The sequence below is a fragment of the Alligator mississippiensis genome, chromosome 10 (assembly GCF_030867095.1).
Source record: "Alligator mississippiensis isolate rAllMis1 chromosome 10, rAllMis1, whole genome shotgun sequence".
Taxonomy (NCBI): Eukaryota; Metazoa; Chordata; order Crocodylia; family Alligatoridae; genus Alligator; species Alligator mississippiensis.
This window is the reverse complement of record NC_081833.1, coordinates 32,597,062-32,615,514: the sequence shown is the minus strand read 5'-3', so window position 1 is coordinate 32,615,514 and position 18,453 is coordinate 32,597,062. Positions and strand designations below refer to the sequence as shown.

The 18,453-nt window shown below is 48.2% G+C and overlaps 1 protein-coding gene across 3 annotated transcripts in view; it reads left to right on the top strand.

The window, feature by feature from the left end:
* Positions 1-5,623: 5,623 nt before the first annotated feature.
* Positions 5,624-18,453, top strand: part of KCTD19 (potassium channel tetramerization domain containing 19) — a 66,497-nt gene continuing 53,667 nt past the window's right edge. For 2 of the 3 annotated variants that reach the window (XM_019490994.2, XM_019490993.2), the window contains exons 1-3: positions 5,624-5,668; positions 7,439-7,735; positions 16,444-16,594. In XM_019490994.2, the coding sequence (XP_019346539.1) occupies positions 5,666-5,668; positions 7,439-7,735; positions 16,444-16,594 (451 nt within the window). In that variant the 5' untranslated portion in view covers positions 5,624-5,665. Of the gene's footprint in view, positions 5,669-7,438; positions 7,736-16,443; positions 16,595-18,453 lie in introns of those variants that run through there. The other variant, XM_019490995.1, reaches the window with a different exon arrangement.

Sequence of the window (18,453 nt, the reverse complement as noted above, 5' to 3'; positions counted from 1 at the left end):
CTGGAACTTCTCCATTTGGTTCTGAAGTTCCCTCACTACAGCGATCACCTGGCTAAGGACGACATTGCTTGTGGGGAGAGTCTTTATGGCCTCAATGAAGGGCTTGAGGACCACCAAGATCTGGGAGATGGTATCCCACTCAGCTCTGTTGAAGGGTCCGCTGATCCCAATCTTTCCAAGCAAGGCCATCTCATGATGGCCTTCTGTTACTCTACTAGTCTCTCAAGCGTCAGGTATGTGTAGTTCCACCAAGTCTCCACATCCTGCATGATTTTGTGCTGCAGGATGTTCAGCTCTGCCTGTTTGTCCTGCAGCATCTTCCCCCCCTTGATGCTCCAGTGGAAGTATCCTGCCACCTTCCTGCATTTCAAAATGAGCTTGCTAGTGGTGCTGGCACCATCACCAGCAGCCCTGTTCCCCTCCAAGAGGTTCCGGACAATGAGGTGGAACTTGTGTGCCACACCGTGGATGTCAACTTTGTTGGCATCATGGACTGCCTTGACCATATTGGACCCATTGGTGGTAACTGTGAACCTATGGGTGAGCTCACCCTGCCCAATGAGCCACCCCTGCACCAAGTGGTTCATGGCCCCCATGATCTCTGTTGCTGTGTGGGACTCATCCATCACCTCAGCTTGAAGGAGAGCCCACTGATGGCCTGGCTGATCATACCAGTGCCCTGCAAGGGAGAGGTAGGCCTGATCTCTGCCCTGGCTGCTCCAGATGTCCGAGGTGAAGTGTAAGGCCACTTGTGGAGCTGCCTTGCGCAGCTCCTCCCCCAAGTACTCCCTGCATGCCTCATAGAGGGAGGGCACCATCGTCCTGCTGAAGGTGGTGCACTTGGTATGATGGGGCCATGAGTGCCATGAACCACCTGAACCCTGGCTGCTCAACTAAGGAGAAGGGCTAGCCATCCACAGCAAGCATCTCCCCAGTGCTCTGGGTGATCTCGTTCACCTTTGCTACACACCCCCCTGTGTGCCTGCCTTTCTCTCACTGTTCCAGGGTGGTCTGCCTTTGCTTTTGGGGGATGGGGGCTTTGGAGTGAGATGGGGACTTCCCTTTGGGCACACTTCCACTGGTGCCAGGCTGAGGAGGAGCAAGGACAAGGGGGTGGTGCCTGCAGAGATGCATCAGCATCCCCATGGTGCTGTGTTTTGTTTACTTGCCCCAGCTGCTTTTGGCTCAGCAGCACAGGCAGATAGCATATGTGGGATCATCTGCGAGCTCAAAATTATCACAGACCACACTATCTGCTCACTTCTGGGGTGCGGGTGCATGTGTGGATGCTACCTTTCCCCACTCCTCAGTAGGCAGAGGCACAGCTACTGGGGAGTGGACTCAGCTGAGCCACTTGCCTCCAGACCCTTTAGCTCAACCTCTTCCGAAGTGCCTTCTGGGGAAGGAGACCTGGCTCTAGGGGGAACTTGAGGAGTGTGGAGCACAAACTCAGATGATTCCCCCTCTTTCCCCAGAACTTCCCTTTCTAGGGCACTCTAGATCCAGCTCCAGCTCCAATTCTTCTGGCACTGGAAGGCTCAGCATGGGAAGTGAAATGGGGGTGGAGGAGACTGTCATGCTGGTGCTGCTGCTTGTTTGTCATGGTAGTAGTGGTGGGGTTATGACTGGTGCTCTTAGAGGGGATGCAGACTCAGGAACAGGCACTGGCACTGCTCCCCTCTCCTTGCTGCCTGTAGTAGTGGAAGACTCCTGTCTGCTTGGTGTAGCAAAGAGGCTGCACCTTAGTTTTGTGGGGGAGGACTTACGGCTCTCCCTCTACTCCCCCTTCCACCTGTTCCTGAAGACTTGCCAGCTGCCTTTCCAGCATGCTTCATGGTGTGTTTCATAGTGTCTTTGCCTTGGTATGCTGGAAAATGTGTGTTCCTCTGTAATGTTATCTGATTTATGTAATATATGTAGATAATTGTATGTGTATTTATGTGATGTATGCATGTGGTTATGTATTTATGTAATAAATAAAATAAAAATATATAAATGTATGCATGTGTTCCTGTATAAATTCTATATTATAATATGCAATATATGCTGTGCTTCCCTGCACAGTGAATGGAATGCACACTGTGCGAGAAAGCACAGATTTCTTTCCTGGGGGGAAAGACTCAAAATAGAAGATTTTGGGGGAGAAATAAATTGAAAGGAATGAATGAATGTAATAATAAAATAAAAGGGTATGGAAAGCAAAAGGTATTGACGAATCCCACTTGCTAGGAACAAGCTACCAAGTAGGAAACGATAGCCTTTGTTGTCCGATGCTGCTGAGCTGCTGGAAGACACAGCTCAGTAACTGACCCCAAGGCAGAAAGCAGTTCATTTCAAACAATGCTGCCTTTTATGCTATTTTTCATCCCTCCTCCAGAGCACTGGAATTGGAAGGGACCTCAGGGAAGGATCACAGTCACTGGCCAGCTATATAGTCAATATCAGAGCAGCTCTTCTCCCCTCTTCTCCCTCCCTCTTCTTAATTTTTGTTTCCCTACAGGAAAGAACAGCTTCAGCTTCAAAACTCAAAACATTTAAAAACTTTCAAAATATTTTGACTGCCCTCATTACATTTCAAGGCTGTTTTGGAGACCTTTGTTTCATTTCAATTTTGCTGTTTCGAGCTCGAAATGAGTTGAAACAGCATAGAAATGAAACAGCCAGCAAAATTTCACACAGCCCTAACAGATAGGACAGTGTCCACTTAGGGCAGGGGTCGGCAAACCCCAACACGCGTGCTGAGCATGGCACATGAGGCCATTTTGCTCAGCATGCCACGTCCAGCCCTGGCTCTGGGTAGCTGCTGGAGCCCAGGCTGCTCCCAGCAGGGCTTGCAGCACCCCAGCTGCCTGCTGGGAGCAGCCCAGGCCCGCTCTGTAGCTGGCAGCAGCTACCCAGAGCCAGGGCTGGCTACAGCCAGGAGGCTCCAAACAGCTGTGCCAGGCTCCAGAGCCCTGGCATCAGCTCTGTACTGGTGCATGCATCCACGCGTTGAAGCGGGCAGTGGGGGAGGGGCCTGAGGCAGTGCAACTTTGGTCTCTCCCCAGCTCCCAGCACAGAGCTGGTGACTGGGCTCCGGAGCCTGGCACAGCTGTTTGTAGCCAGCCTGGGCTCTGGGCAGCTGCAGTAAGCAGTGAGCAGCCTGCAAACAGCTGCACTGGGCTCCACAGTTCTGGCATCAGGTCTATGCTGGTGGTGACTGCATGCGCACCTCAGGGCACAGCAGAGCAGCGCAGCCCGCCCTGAGGTGCCCGTACAGTCGCCACCAGCAAGGAGCTGATGCCAGAGCTGTGGAGCCCGGTACAGCTGTTTGCAGCCTGCCCGCCACTTGCTGCAGCTGCCCAGAGCCCAGGCTGACTACAAACAGCTGCGCCAGGCTCTGGAGTTATGCCATCACCTCTGTGCCAGGAGCGGGGGAGAGACTGGGGTTGCACTGCCTCCCCCACCGCCCACTCCAACGCGTGGGTGCATGCACTGATGCTGGAGCCTGCCGGGCTCCGGAGCCTGGCACAGCTGTTTGGAGCCTCCTGGCTGCAGCTGGCCCCGGTTCTGGGTAGTTGCTGCTAGCTGGGAGCCTTGGCTGGGGGGCAGGGGCTTTGGGTGGGGGGCACAGGACAGCAGGGCTGGGGGGCAGGGGCAGCAGTGCTGGGGGCAGGGGCTTTGGGTGGGAAGCAAGGGGCACATTCAGGGCATCCTGCCATGTACCCCCTGCCCTCACCTTGTTTTCGTAGGAGGAGTTTTAGTTTGCTGCCCTACAGCAGCGGAGTGAAGCACTGGGCTCCATGCAGCTCAGGGGCTCTGCAGAAAGCCCATGCAGGCAGCCTGGCAGCAGCCCAGGAAGGCAGGCTCCACCCAAGAAAAAAAAAAAGCGAGGAGCCTGTTCTTTTTTTTTCCCTCCTGAATCCTTCCTTGCATGCATGAGCTGCGTGGAGGCCCCGTGCTTCCTCCACAGCTGTGGTGCCTGTGGGTGGGTGCCGCCTGGCAGGGGGTCGCTGCTGCTGTGGAGGGAAGCACTGGTCTCCTCCGCTGCTCGGGGACTGCTCCGCCTGCCAGCAGCTTGCTCTCTCCTCCCTGCTGCTGGAGAGGCAGATAACTGCACGGGTGTGTGAATGACATGGGGGCTTACTTGGCCCTAAATTGAAGTGTTTTTAAAAACCCACTGCTTCAAATTAGGGCCATCGTTTCATCTACATGCACCCTTAAACACCTTCAGTGATGGAGAGTTCATATCTTCCTAAGGCGGTTTATTCCGATGCCTTGCTGGTCTAACAGTGAAGAAGTTTCTCCTGACATCCAGTCTAAATCTACTTCGCTGAAACTTCAAGCCATTGGTTTGTATCCTGCTCTCTGCAGCAAGAGAGAAAAAGTGTTCTCCCTTTTTACAGAAGCCCTTCAGGTATTTGAAGAATGGTATCATGTCCCCTCATAAATGTCTGTTTCCACAAGCTAAACATGCTTATTTCCTTCAGCCTCTCCTTGTATGGCTTGCCTCCTAACCCCTTTATCATTTTTGTGGCAGGCTTCTGGATCCTCTCTCAATGCTATCCTTTCTAAAATGTGAAATCCAAAGCTGCAGGCGTAAATAATGCTGATTAAAGAAGCATGCTCCCCTTACATGTCTTGCACATAATGCTCCTATTGATGCAGCCCAACATTACATTCACCTTTGGGGCAGCTGCATCAAACTGCAATCTCGTATTGAGTTGATGAGCCACTAGGACTCCTAGATCTTTCTCCATAATGCTGCCACCCGCCCAATTGTCACCCTACGCCCCACCGTGAGTGCAGAAATCTGGAGGCCATGTACCCCTCCACTGCCCGCTGAATCCCCTGTGCCCCCCTCACACATCACCTGTGCACAGCCCCCGCTTTTCCACACACCCCCTCCCTTCCTCACATATTGGGGTCAGGGCCCCGGGGGGGGAGGGGCGCGAATCAGGGCAACTGCCCCAGGCCCCATGCTTTGCGGGGCCCCGCGGAGCAGCTCTGCGTCCAGCCGCGTGTTCCCCCGACACCGCTTCCGCCATGCAGCACCCTCTTCAGGTCTCGGGCCTGGATTGGAGCAGGCGGGGCCCGCATGGGCCAATTTGCCCGGGGCCCTGCACCCCGCGCAGGTCAGCTCTTCTCAGCACCACAAAGCACTGCAGGGGAACGCAACCCCCCATCAAACACCAAAATGTATAGGAATTTAGAATTTATTTTATTACGACTGAGGGACCCGTAGGCTTCCAGCTTGCTACAAACGCCCAGATCAGGATCTAGCCCTCCTCTCACTGGCCAGTGGGGCCAGTCCTGCGCGGGGCTGGGCCGGCGCCTCCCCGACCCCCAAACCCCGAGCCACCCCCAGGCTGAAGGCGGGGAAGGGGCGACTGGGGCCCAGCTCTTCCCATCACCTCCCTCCGCGTACTGCTGCCGTGGCGGACTCAGTCCCTGTAGGAGCTGCCCTGGCCTCCGCCCTAGGCCGGGCCTGGCCGACCGCCTATGCCTGCCCCGAGTGCTGGGCGGGGCCGGGCCACGCCCACTCCGGAGCCGCAGCAGCTCCGAGCCCCGCGCTGCCCACGCCCGCCCCGCCCCGCCCCGCCCCCGTTGCCGGGCAACGCGCCAGCGCTCGAGGCTGCCCCTCCCGCCGCGCGGGCGCCCGTTGGCGGCGCTGCCCGGGGCTGTCATGGTAGGGGCCGCCCTTGGCCCGGCTCGGGGCGGGGCGGGGCGGGGCGGGGCGGGATCGGCCGCGCGGGCTTCAGGATGGCCCGGCTGGCGTCCTCGCCGGGGTTGGTGGCGGGCTTGTGCTCGGGGCGGGGTCCAGCCTCGGGGACCAGGAGCCATTGCTGGGACGGGGCAGCGGGCGGAGGCGGCCGGGCCGGGTTGGTGCCTCGTAGCGCGGCCGCGTTCGTCCCCGGGCCCGGGCCACGTCGCAGCCGCTGCAGCCCGGCGCGTCGGCCCTGGAGGCGGCTGCGCGGCGGCCCGATCAGGCGGGTCCCGGGGAGCGGGCAGGGCGGGTGTGAAGGCCGCCTGCCCCAGAGGCGGGTCCCTAGGGGCGTACGAGGTGCCGGCCTGCTGCCGAAATGGAAGACGCCCTTTCGTGTCGTGATTGCTGGAAACCACCACCCACCCCAGAGGCCTGGGCCACGGGCAGGGTGCTGGGAAGCGAAGCCCCGGGGCTGAGGGCTTGACTTGGGACCTGCTGCAATGCCGAAGGCAAGGGGGCAGTTTTATTGCAAGCCAAGGTGCACTCATTTCACGAGACAGCAGAGCTTTTAGGACTAGGAGATGTAGTTTTGTCTTAGATGATCATCTCTTTCCCACTTCCCCTCATTACTCTTCAATAAGTAAAAGCACCGGGGAATTTCATGCTAAAAACAAAAGCTGTAAGGATGTGAGGTCTGCTCAGCTTTTGCCAGGTCAAAATTATAAGTGCAAAATTTTACACTAAGGTTAGATTGGCTTGCTTGAAGACATTTGTCATTACGTGGATACAAATTTTAGATTTTCAAATTCACACTTGAATTTTCTACATTAACATTCCACGTTAAGATATTTTTAGCCTATTGTAACAATATGGGATTAAATAAAAATTCATTAGAAGCCCAGAAACTTCACATTTGGAGAGGCGCTCACACTCTAATGTAAATGCATCCAAACAACCTTAACTTTCCGCTGTAATGATACTATACAATAACTGTCCAATTATAATTCATGTGTAGTAGTGATTTTTTTAAAGCTATGCTAGATTTTTAATTTCCCCCCCAAACTCTCCATCACAATAAACATCATTTTTAGGTGCAACAAAATATTTTAATATAACTAAGGTGTGTCAATGTGGTATTCAGAATTACATAGTAGGGTATGTGGTACACTTGGGTCTCTGTGCAAAGTTGTTTTGTGCGAATTTGCTTATATACAACGACCTTATTTATACAGAAATTCGCTTTGTGCGAGAAAATGATCTTATGCAAAGAGGCATGCAATGCGGCTATGCATGTAATAATGGATTCGCTTTATGCAAATTTGCTTTACATGCAAGGTTTTTTCGGAATGCAACCCTCGTATAAAGAGAGACCCAAGTGTATTGTATTTTACTGTTGGATGCTTTCTACTACTGCATTTTTTTGTGACTGACTGATACCATGCTAACCTAAAGCACTGATATTGCATTAGATACCTGCTAAATGTTCAATAAAGTCCATTTTATTTGAGTATGTAAAGATGGCATTTTAAAAATTTTAGTGTTGTCAGTGATAACACAGTTACCATACAGCTGAATACTAATGCTAGACACATCACTTGGTTGCAATGTACAAGAAGCTAGTGCACATTACTTGTGCTAGCTCAAAGGGCTTTGTAGACCCGGGTGTTCAATGACTGCTTGACAGATTATAGCCATCTACTATTTACAAAGTCATTCTTGCCTATTGATATTATTTTCTTTTTCATTTGGAAGGAACCAGAGATAGATAATGAATCCATAGAGGAGGACTCAATTCATTTTAATGTTGGTGGCTGGCATTTTTCAATTCCTAAAAGTAAAATCACTCAGTTTCCAGAATCTCTACTGTGCAAAGAAGCTTCTACACTGTTTGAGTCTGAAAACCCAAGATTATTTATTGACAGAGATGGATCCATATTCAGACATGTATATTATTATCTGCATACCTCAAAACTGTCTTTTTCCAGCTGCGCTGAATTGAAGTTGTTGTATGAGCAAGCATTAGTTTTGAAGTTGCCACCTTTATTACAGGTAACATTTGATGTTATATATAACTTTTTCTCTAAGCTTTGGTCACATTCATTTTCTTAAAGTTCCAAGGTGTAGGTGTGACTATATGGGTGCTTGAAATGGCTGCCTAACATTAATTACAGTAAAATCTCTGTTATCTAGTATGTCACCAACTGGAATACTCTATTAACTGGAGTTTCCAGTCAGCTGGCTAGAGGTGGGGGTGGGCGAGGGAGCTCACACATGTCAGCTACCACCACCACCACCCTGCACTGCCGCTGCTCTATGTGCAGCCACTGCCATGCCCTCCCCTCCTCCACCACATTCTGCTGGCTGGATATGGGGAAGGGAGGAGGGGCGGGGGAAGCTCCATTTTTGTTAAGTATGAACTGAAGTATGAAGTTTGGAGAAATTAAAATAATCTTAAATTACATTTTATGAGTTTTTTATATATAAATATTCTATAAATATATTCATTAAGTAGGAGCCAGATTGAGAAAAGTACTTGTGCATTATAATTGGCTTTAGTGGGATTATGTGTATTTTGTATAAAATCAGCATTAACCCAATTAAATAGGTGCTTGTGAAGCCTGGAGAATTTCTGTGTGGAGCTATATATGCCCTTTAGTACTTACACTAAATCACAGATAGGTACCTGTACACTTAGATACTGCATGTGCTATATAACATTTGCCATTTTGGTTAAGATCATTGTGGGTACAGGTAAGGTAATGTTAGGCTGGTTTGCTATTCATTAGCAGGTTGCTTGAGTACATAAGGCAGGGACTGGCTTGTTTGTCTAGGTGCAAATGGGGATGCCTGTCTAGCTACTCTACCTCATTCATGACCCTCTTGGCTTCCATGTTTCCCATAATCTCTCTGGTTTCATTGTTCACAGCCTTTCAAGAGATCTGCCTATAATTGTCTGCGTGATTTGTTCTGTTCCTGAAAGCCTTACTGTGTGTGTCTTGTAGCAATCGCCATTTTAAATTCTGACGGTGCTTCAGGCTGAATGCTGTAGAAGGTACTTTTAGGTTGGCTAAATATTGGAGACTGCTATTTTTAGGATAGGATACACCTTGCAGCAAGATATTATGTTTGGCTGGTTTTCTTAGCAATTTTTAAAAAATTATCCAGCTGCTAGTCAGTTTCACTGGGAATAGCAGCTAGTTAAGTCTCATCATTTTTACTCCTGTTGGTAGACAGGAGAAGGCGGTTAATTTGATATCTGCTGGTGAATTTTATTCTCAACAGCCACCTTGAAACTGAGGAAATTTCCCAGTTCTTTGCACATAGGAGACTTTTAGCGATGAGCCAAACAAAGGGAGACAGGGGAATTAATACTAGAGACTATTCTTGTAACTTGTGAACAAGTATGGTAATTTATTGACTCATAGAAGAAGCAACCAGGCTGTGTATCTGATGGGCGATCTATCGAACTCAAGGAGGCAGCTGGCCAATTTTGCAAGCAGATCTCAGGGCTGACTAAGTGCAAGGGGCCCTGGCAGCCCCACCACTCCCCAGAGATTTCCAGATGGTCCCAAACTGCCACTTAAATTGCTTAATGTTTCCCTTAGTGGCTTCCAGGGCTTAATCAGGGGATTAGGCTGTGGAAGCCATTAATTGACATGTTATTAAGAAATCTGAACACTTAATTACACTCTAAAATGAAATATCTCATTAAAATAAAGCTACGCACACCATGAACAATAACTAATACCAACTATATACTTTATATTACTATATATATAAAATACTATATATTAACAAATAACTACATAAATGTTATTAAAACCAACTATATACACTTTATAAATTAATACGAACTATGTACGCTCTATTTAAGGACATTATAAAAAGGAGTTTACTGAAACTGAATGCTGACCTTGAGATAGGCAGTTCATGCTAACTATTAAATGTGAGCATGCTGCACCTAGCTCTCGTTGCTGCAGACATTCTCCGTCTGTGGGGTGAACACTTGTCTGTACACTGAGTTTGTTGGAATGGTAAGGCAGTGTCTTGCCAGGGCATAAAGATGTGGAAACCAGACAAAGACAGTCCCAGAACACAGGCACGGGCAACCAGCACTCTGCTAAAGTTCACATAAGCAGCACATTCATTGTCATACTCTTTCCCTTATTCTGGATTGTTTTCAGTAGATGAGGGTCACAACTCAGAACAGGCACCTGGTTGGGGTCCAAAATGTGAACAGCACTAAGGAAGGAGGCAGCTGGTTGTCTGAACTGTGGTCGCAGTGATGGATCATACCTGTAGTACCAGTACAGCTTCACAGCTATTGCTTGGAACAGGTCCCTTATGCACTGGTTTTCATAGGGACACCTTGACAGTTCTTGCAATGCCCTGTCTTTGACTCAGCTTACTAAATCCATCAGCTTGTGTGCATGGTGTATCACAACCTGCCAGCTGGAAACCACATTAGGAGCTCCATGAACTGGGTGGCACTGTCAGCCACAAATGTTATTTGATTTTGAATGTTGGCTCACCCTAAAAGATTGCAAAGCTTAAGCATGTGCTGTGTGCTGGATATGATTTCCAGCTACTCACTCACAAATTGCTGGTACTGCTGCGTATGCTTTGTATGATAATGGACCACATTAAACCACGAATTCCACTTTGTAAGCACAAGTTCTGGTGGCAGAGGTACAGTGCCATATGAGTGCCCACTTTGACTAGCAACAGAGTCCCTGTACCAGACCTTATGATCTGGACAGTGTTTGAAGGCTTTCTTGAAGGAAGACACCAAGTTACCCCCATCAGGAAACTGCATGCACCAGATGTTGCTTAGATCAAAATGTGCACTTTGCAGATGACGTGAACAGCATTGGACAGCATTCCTTGGAGCACATAAGAGAAAACTTTGCACACGCACATGACATTGCTGGACAGGAATGCTGAGATCTTGTTAAAGTCAACACCATAGCTGACAGTTACCATCACGATGGCTTGAGACAGTAGAAAAATTGACAGATGTGAGGTGGACCAGCTCATTTTGAAATACAGGCAGGCTCCACGGTACAAATAAAATGTGCAGCACATAGTTATCTGGAGGGTTGATGGCTTCATCAGCCACAATGGAGAAGGAGTTCTACTCTGCCAAGGCAGCCTTTGTGGACTGTACATGCAAAGCAGTCACTGTAGGGAGACAGTGTTGGCAAAGCTTGTTGGCAAACAGAAAATAGCCAGCATCTGGCATGTTTTGGTTCAGGTAGTTCCTTATCTTTGAGTGATCAAGTTCTCCAGTGGGATGTTTGCCATCATGAAAGCCTCCACAAGGGCAAATGCCTCCTCTTACCTTGGCAAACTGCTTTCTGTTGTCCTTTTAAACAGGGAGGACATGGTTTCTTGCTCTGGCCTTCAGCCTCTGCAACAGCCTTCCACTTCATATGTGCCTCAGACTCTAAGGCTGCATCCACAAATGCAGGCATGCACGTTTGCACCAGCTTAAATATCACCATGCAAATTTGTGCCGGAGATTTGTGCCTCGGCACACGTGCCTGAACATACACTTTGGTGTGGGGCAAATTGTGCTACTTGGGGCAAACTGACCCTGCCCAGCTCCTCCTGGATCTGAAACCAGGGGGAGCTGGAGGCTGGAACCAGTACTTGTGCTGGCCCCAGCAGTATAAAAAGCTGCTCTGGTGAGCAGCTCAGGCCTACTTGCTCTCAAGAGCTTCTGAGGTCTGACCAATTGATATATGGAGACACCAGGCCCCTGTGCCAGCTGGACTGCTATAGCAGCCCTGACCTAGAGAGGCCCCTGCACCCTCTACCCACCACAGCAGTCTGGCAGTGGGGGCTGCTGCCTGGCTGTGACTTGCTGTCACCTGCAACAGCATGCACCCTGTTGGACCTCCAGCCCCATGTCTGCATACCTGCCAGACCTGGGCGGAAGCCTCATGGCTCCCTCGGCTCTCGTATGGCCACTGCAGCTGAGTTGCCTTTGTCTCTGGGCCAGCTGCCCGTTGGCCATGGCTGCACAGTTGGCCTTCGTGTAGCAATGCTGCAGTGTGTGCCCCTGTCCTACCATCTGGGCAGCGATAGCCTGGAAAATGTGTTTATTGTGGTGGCCTACTTTGAACTGTCTAAACATGTCCTCCTGGCTCCAAATAGCCCAGAGGTCAGCCGCTTCATCTGCCCTCCAGCTGGGTCTCCGGTGCCAGGCCTGGGCAGGCTCCTCTGCCTGGGTCCTGCTACTTCCCTCACTAGCAGGAATCCTGGTGTTCCCTGTTTAAAAATAGCAAATTCTCTGATAAAAAAAATCCCAAATTCACTCATTAAAATACCCAATAATCTGTGTTCTTCCATGATTAAAATGAAACACCACTATATATTCTAATATTATAAAAGCCTTAGTCCGTAATGCTTTATTTGCACTCTGATTGGTTGCCTTGGCAGCCAATCAGAGTGCTCTGGATAGACAGACACATGGCAGAGTGCTGCCATGACAGTGGGGACTGAGGGGCTGGAGCGGCAGGGGCGAGGCCAGTGGAGCCTTGGAGGCAGAGGGGGACGACAGGGACTGGAGTGCTGCTATGATGGAGGGGACGGAGCGGGTGGGTGGTGAGGCCAGTCACCCCTGTCCCTGCTCCTTGGAAGTGGCAGGGGCACGGGGTGCTGGCTGCGCAGTGCTGGCCTCACCCCACCCCACCCCACACAGAGGAGCGCTGCCTTAACAATGGGGACAGGGACCGGAGCCGGGGGGCGAGGCCAGTGCCACTGGCCTTGCCCCCCTCCCCCCGCTGTGCTTCTTGGAGCCAGGGGTTGGAGTGCCGCTCCCCACGCCAACAACAGCTGGTGGGGAGCAGGAGGCAGCAGGGAAGATGGGAGGGAGGAAGGGGAGCAGGAAGGGGAAAGGGGGTGACTGGTGTCTGTGCCCTGCTGCAACCTGCACAGCGGCTGTGACCACAGTCACAGGCCCTGGTCCCAGCCCCCTGCCCCAGCCCAAAGAGAAGGGGGGAGTGGACCCAGCCCTGGCCCAAAGCAGCAGGGAGCATGTGGGAGCAACCCTGGCTTGAGGCAGGGGGGAGGGGGCCAGACACAGGCCTCTGTCCCTGTCCGCCTCCCCCCCCCCCAATCATTTTTGATGGGCAATTTGCTAGTATAGAGACAGAGATCAGTCAGGCAATGTTTTATTGATATATTTACAACTGTAAAGTAATTTGGAAGCCTACCAGTGCCCCAGCATCATGATAAAATAAATTATATATATCTATAAGCTTTGGTGTTTGCTTTTGGTTTTGTTATCATAAAAAATCAGAGCTACCTCTGCCCCCTTCACTAATCAGGATGTGGGGACAGCTGCCCCTGCAGCCACAGCTCCCCCACCCTGTCTGGCAGCTGGGCATGCAGGGTGTGAGATGTGGGGTTTGCAGGAGGGGGGGGGGTGTGGGGTTCATGGGTGTGTGTGTGCGTCAAGTGTGTGAGGGGTGTGGGGATGTGTGGGAGTGATGTGTGTTTTGTGGGTATGTGAGGTTTGTAGGGGGTTTGTGGGTGTGGGGTTTGTGGTGGGGGGTGAAAGAGGGCTGCCACATGCCCATCCCCTCACCCTTCCTGCAGCGCACAGCCCCTGGTGCTGGCAGCAGAAGCCAGATAGACTGTTGGGGCACTCATGGCCCACTGCAGGCACAGCCCCATGGCGGCATGGCTTTGTCTGATCCTTGGGAGCTTCACATGGCAAATGGAGTTGGCCTGGCCCACTGGCATGATCCTCCACACAGGACTGAAATGGCTCCTGCTGCCACCTGGGGCTCCCAGCACTGCACACAGGAGCCTTGCACTGTTGGTCTTGGCTGGGTTTCCACATGCTCGGCCTGATGGTGCATGGCTCCTGCAGGTGGCGGCAGGAGCCATTCTGGTTTTATCCAATGACGTGCACTAGTGGGCCAGCTCTGTTCACCATGTATAGCCCCCGAGTCTCAGGTGTCACCATGCCAGCATGGGACTGTGCCTGCAGCGGGCCATGAGCACCCCGATGGCCCAGCTGGCTGCTGCTGCCAACGCCAGAGGCTGTGCACTGCAGGAAGGTGGGGAGTGGTGGGCATGTGGCAGCTCCCCCTCAAACCACTCATACTCTCTCACAAACACGACATCCACAAACCCCACACCCACAATCTCCCTCACAAACCCCACAGTCCCCCCCACCCCCACAGTCTTTTCACCCCCATGTCCCTGCTTACCGAGGACAGAGCCTGGGTCCCAGGTGCTGCTGCAAGCCTTTCCCCACTTCTATTTCCCACAGCATGCTGAGGCAGCATGCTGGAGCAGCAGAGGCACGCAGCAGGCATAGAGATGCTCTGACCAAGTGCTAGAGCATCGGAGGACCCGACCTCTGGTGGCCTCTGGGCATACTCCAGGAGTGCGCCCTACGCCGTTTTTTTCCCCAGGATGTTTTCTTTTGATACCAGGATTTCCCAGTACCAAATTAAAAGCCTGTGCTGCAAATATGCAGTGCAGGGAACATTTTTTTCATTTGTGGCGTGCCTCCTGCGGCATTGCAGACTGCTTTGAGATACCGTAACAGGCATGTGCTCGCTTGTCTGGACACAGCCTAAGCGTCGCTCTATGCTGGTTTTCCTCAACACATCCAAAGTGACATTGCAAGTGATGCAGAACAGTCTGCCTCCATCTGTGTGCAAGATCCCTGCAAGATACTGTCTTACACAGTCTGTCTGTTCCCTCCCTCCCTCCCCCTGTCCTGTGCTTCAGGACTCTAGGGCTTCCTGCCCTTTTATCTTCCTGCGGCTCTTTTTTTCCACCCTGTCTCTCAGGAAGCCCACCAAAATTGCAGAGCCCGACATTTTTCATGGAGCCTGCCTGAATCGCAATTTCAGTAGGTCCCTACTGATAGGATATGCAAATGTCAGTGGCCCAGATGGAGAACAAGAAAGAGACAGCAGTTGGAGCACTCAGCCAAGTGATGAGGCGATCCTGGGTTTCTTTCTCTGGTTCCAGTATTATTTCTTTTTTTATTGAAGGACTATGTAATGTAACACATATAAATAATCCAGGAAACAGGACCAGAACCCAGAGTTTCACCTTCCAGCAGAGTGCCATAATCACTAGGCTAAAGAGTTGGGCTCCTTTTTGTCTGTTCTCCTTTTTAAACAAGGACTAAAATGAGTAGGAAAACTTTGCATTCTTGGCCTCAAATATTAGCACCCACAGTTCATTTAGTCTCAACCCAAACATTTCTTCCCTGTTCTCAATTACTGAATTCCAACCAGCTGCCCTAAGGACATCATCATATAGAGCCCCATAAATCTTTCAGCCTTTGTGTTGAAAAAGGTTTAAAAAAGACAAAGATTTAAAAATGATGAGTTTCAAAGGAACAAAATATTTTTTTAGGTGCCTTTGGATTTTTCATCTTGAGGGAGGGAGCTGTTTACTCCTAATTTGTGTTGGGTTCAAAATTTAACTTTAAAGACACGTGAAATAAAAATCCCTTTCTGCTCTCCTCCCATGCAGAGATCATGAACTATAATTCAATCCTTTTCATTCTTCCCTAGCTACATGGGATGGCCATATGGCCCACTTGCATTCACTTTCAATTTGCCTCCAGCTCTCCACCTTCCCTTAAACCTCCTGGGCCTGATCTCTGTCCTGACTCAGTCCCAGGGACAGTACTGCCTCTGTGTGACACAAGCTACTGGGCAAGATGGACCCATGGTTTGACCCAGTAAATGGCAGTTCTTATGGTAGTTATTCTGAGTAAAAGCAAAACTGCACAAGGCTGAAGTTAGATGTAAAAGAATCATAAGGCTTGTGATAAAAGTATGAGAGATGGCTATTCTATGCTCATACATTCTTAGGCATTAGACCTAAAGCATACAAAATATATTTTTGGAACATATGAAAAAGAACAGTCTGAGAAAGAAGCAAGCACAGCTTTGAACTAAGTAAGGAACAGAACACTAGCCTGTGTAAAACTCAATATGTAAATGAAAATAGTCTAATTAAAGAAATGGAGTGGTCTTGTGAAAAGAGCAAAGGATTATCAGGATTAGTTGAAAGACAAGAAAAATGCAGTAGGAAGGACAACCTGATAGGTGAAAAAGCAAGACCTTTCAAGAGGGAAGAGGGTTGTTAACAACTGTAGAGTATAGAGAGATTAGCAAGTAGATTATAATGAGCAATAAAATGTCTGTGCTTAGTGCCCAGCTTTTGGTGTCCAGTAAAGTTACAAATTGTTGTTAACATAATCCCAAGGAGACTTAATATCTGCAATAATAGCTAACGTTACAATTCCACATATGAGTTTTACACAGGTTATTGTTCTATTCATCACTTAGCCTAGCTGCATCTGTTTCTTTCTCAGAACTGAAGAGTACTTAGTGCTCAACAACTTGTCTAAAATCTCTCCCAATCACACAACTGGTCCAATAAAAGATATCACTTTTTCAAGATATCCTTGTCTCTCATATATTTCCTGGACCATCCTGACTATAGTATCTGTCCAATAAGATTACACATTCATATGACTAATTAGCAGCTATCTGTGCTTTGAAAGAGAATAAAAGCTATTGCTAAATACTTCAAGTTCCATAAAAAGAATTAGGTATTTATTGTACAATATTCTATGGCATTTTTAAAGATGGCAATGGCTATTCATCTTGCATTAGATTCTACCTCATGAGGCTACATCTATGTTTTGAATGTCTTATTTGAATAAAATAATACTAAAGTAATTGCTTTTATATATATCTCAACAGACTTTAGACAATTTGAAAGAAGGGAAACATAACTTGCGTGTCCGACCTGCAGATATACCAATAGCTGAAAGAGCATCTATTAATTACTGGAGAACACAAAAATGTATCAGCAAACCATCAGAGTTTCCAATTAAAAATCCAGCATTTACAGGTCTGCACATTTTGTTGCATAGACATTTTATCAAATAAATTTTTAAGGACCTAATGAATCATCTACTCTATTCTCCATAACAACACAGACCAGAGACCTTCACCCACAGATTCAAATTTCTAATTTAATAACTTGAATTAGATTACAGGTTTCCCTTGCTTTATGCTGTACATGCATTCCTGGAAAATGTGGCATAACTTGAATTTCCATGAGGGGAACCCACTTTACAATGTAACAAGTAGGGATACGTTCCAAGACCTCAAGAATACTGAGTCCCAGACCCATTTCTACCACTTTTACAAGACAATTTTGGTACTCACCAACAGTAGACAATACACACAAGCACAGGGTGGTGGTGAATGTTACCATAATGGGGATGGCAACTACAGAAATGTGTCACAGATGAGTGAGGAGCACAGATCCACACAGGATCTATATTTTGGTGCGCGTCACTCCCACAACGCACTGCACAAAGCAGCTGACTGCAGGCTTCCACCACACCGATCGCAGAAGAGTGAATTTATCTCACGTATAACGAATTTTTGGTATAAAAAGGGTCATCGCATAAGAGCAAATTCACACATCCAGAACCCGCATAAAGTGAGAGAAACCTGTATATCTTTTCAATAAAATGTTCAATTTGATTTAAAAACTTGACTTAAAGAATTTGCCTTAGCTACCTTTAGTAATCTGTTCTATCTGTTAATATTTGTAATCTTATTTCTAGTTTGAACTTTGTTGACTTAAGTTTCCAACTGCTGGATCTCATTATGCCTTCGCCTTCTAGATTTAAGAGCCGAAATCTCCCTGTGCAGGTGCTTGTACCCTCATATTAAATAGCTCTTTCTCTTAAACTACATAGAGTGTGCTGCAGTTTAAAATACCTCAGCTTAGTTTTGGTTGAACATTCTCCTAATTTCAACATCCTTTCTGAATTTTGAAAAATTCAGTATTCCAGTAGGGTCTGACCTGTGCCATCTACAGGGATAATACCAACTCTGATGTATTCAAGACTCCTTTTTTCATACATCCAAAAAACCCAGCAGAATGTCTTATCACTGCCTTGCACTGAAAGTTTATGTTCAATTGGTTGGCAAAAATGACCCTAAGTCCTTTTCAGAATCACTGTTTTCCAGGAATCAGTGCCCAGTCATGATTATAACCTACTTTCTCTGTTCCTGAATAACTTTGCATTTGGTTGTATTGAAATACATATCATGTGTGTATGCCCAGATTACAGTGATTCAGATCAATCTGTATCAATGATGTAGCCTAATCATTGTGTCATGATTAAGAACTTTATTACTGTTGCAGTTTTTTCTGTATTACTAATCGAATATTGAAAATGTGAATAAAAAACCTACCCCTGCAAGACCTCCAGTGTATACTCCTTGACAAATTTGTAAATCCCCATTAGTAACTACGTTTTGAGGATGATGATTTCATCAGTTATCATCCATTTAATAATGTACGCTGTGTTTAGAGAGAGGACATAAACTCTTTTGTCTCTGACATGAAGACCCATTCTTTTCTTATCTGTTCTATTATTCTTCATATGTAAGATAATAATCATTCTCAGTAAATAAAATTGGTCTTTATATTTGAAAAATAAATGGAAATCTTTGGCCCAAGTGAAAAGCATGGGTCAAAGTATGGGCCATTTTGGCAGTGAAAGTAATACAAATATACAAGAACAACAGAACAAAATACTTATAAGAAATTGTGTGTAATTATGTACATAGAAACTGAATCATAATATATGCTTTCAGGATCTTTTACAACCTCCACTTATATTTTGAACCTTTCATCTGCTGTTCACCTCGCATAGTTGACAACTGTTTTAACTAAAAAAATGGCTT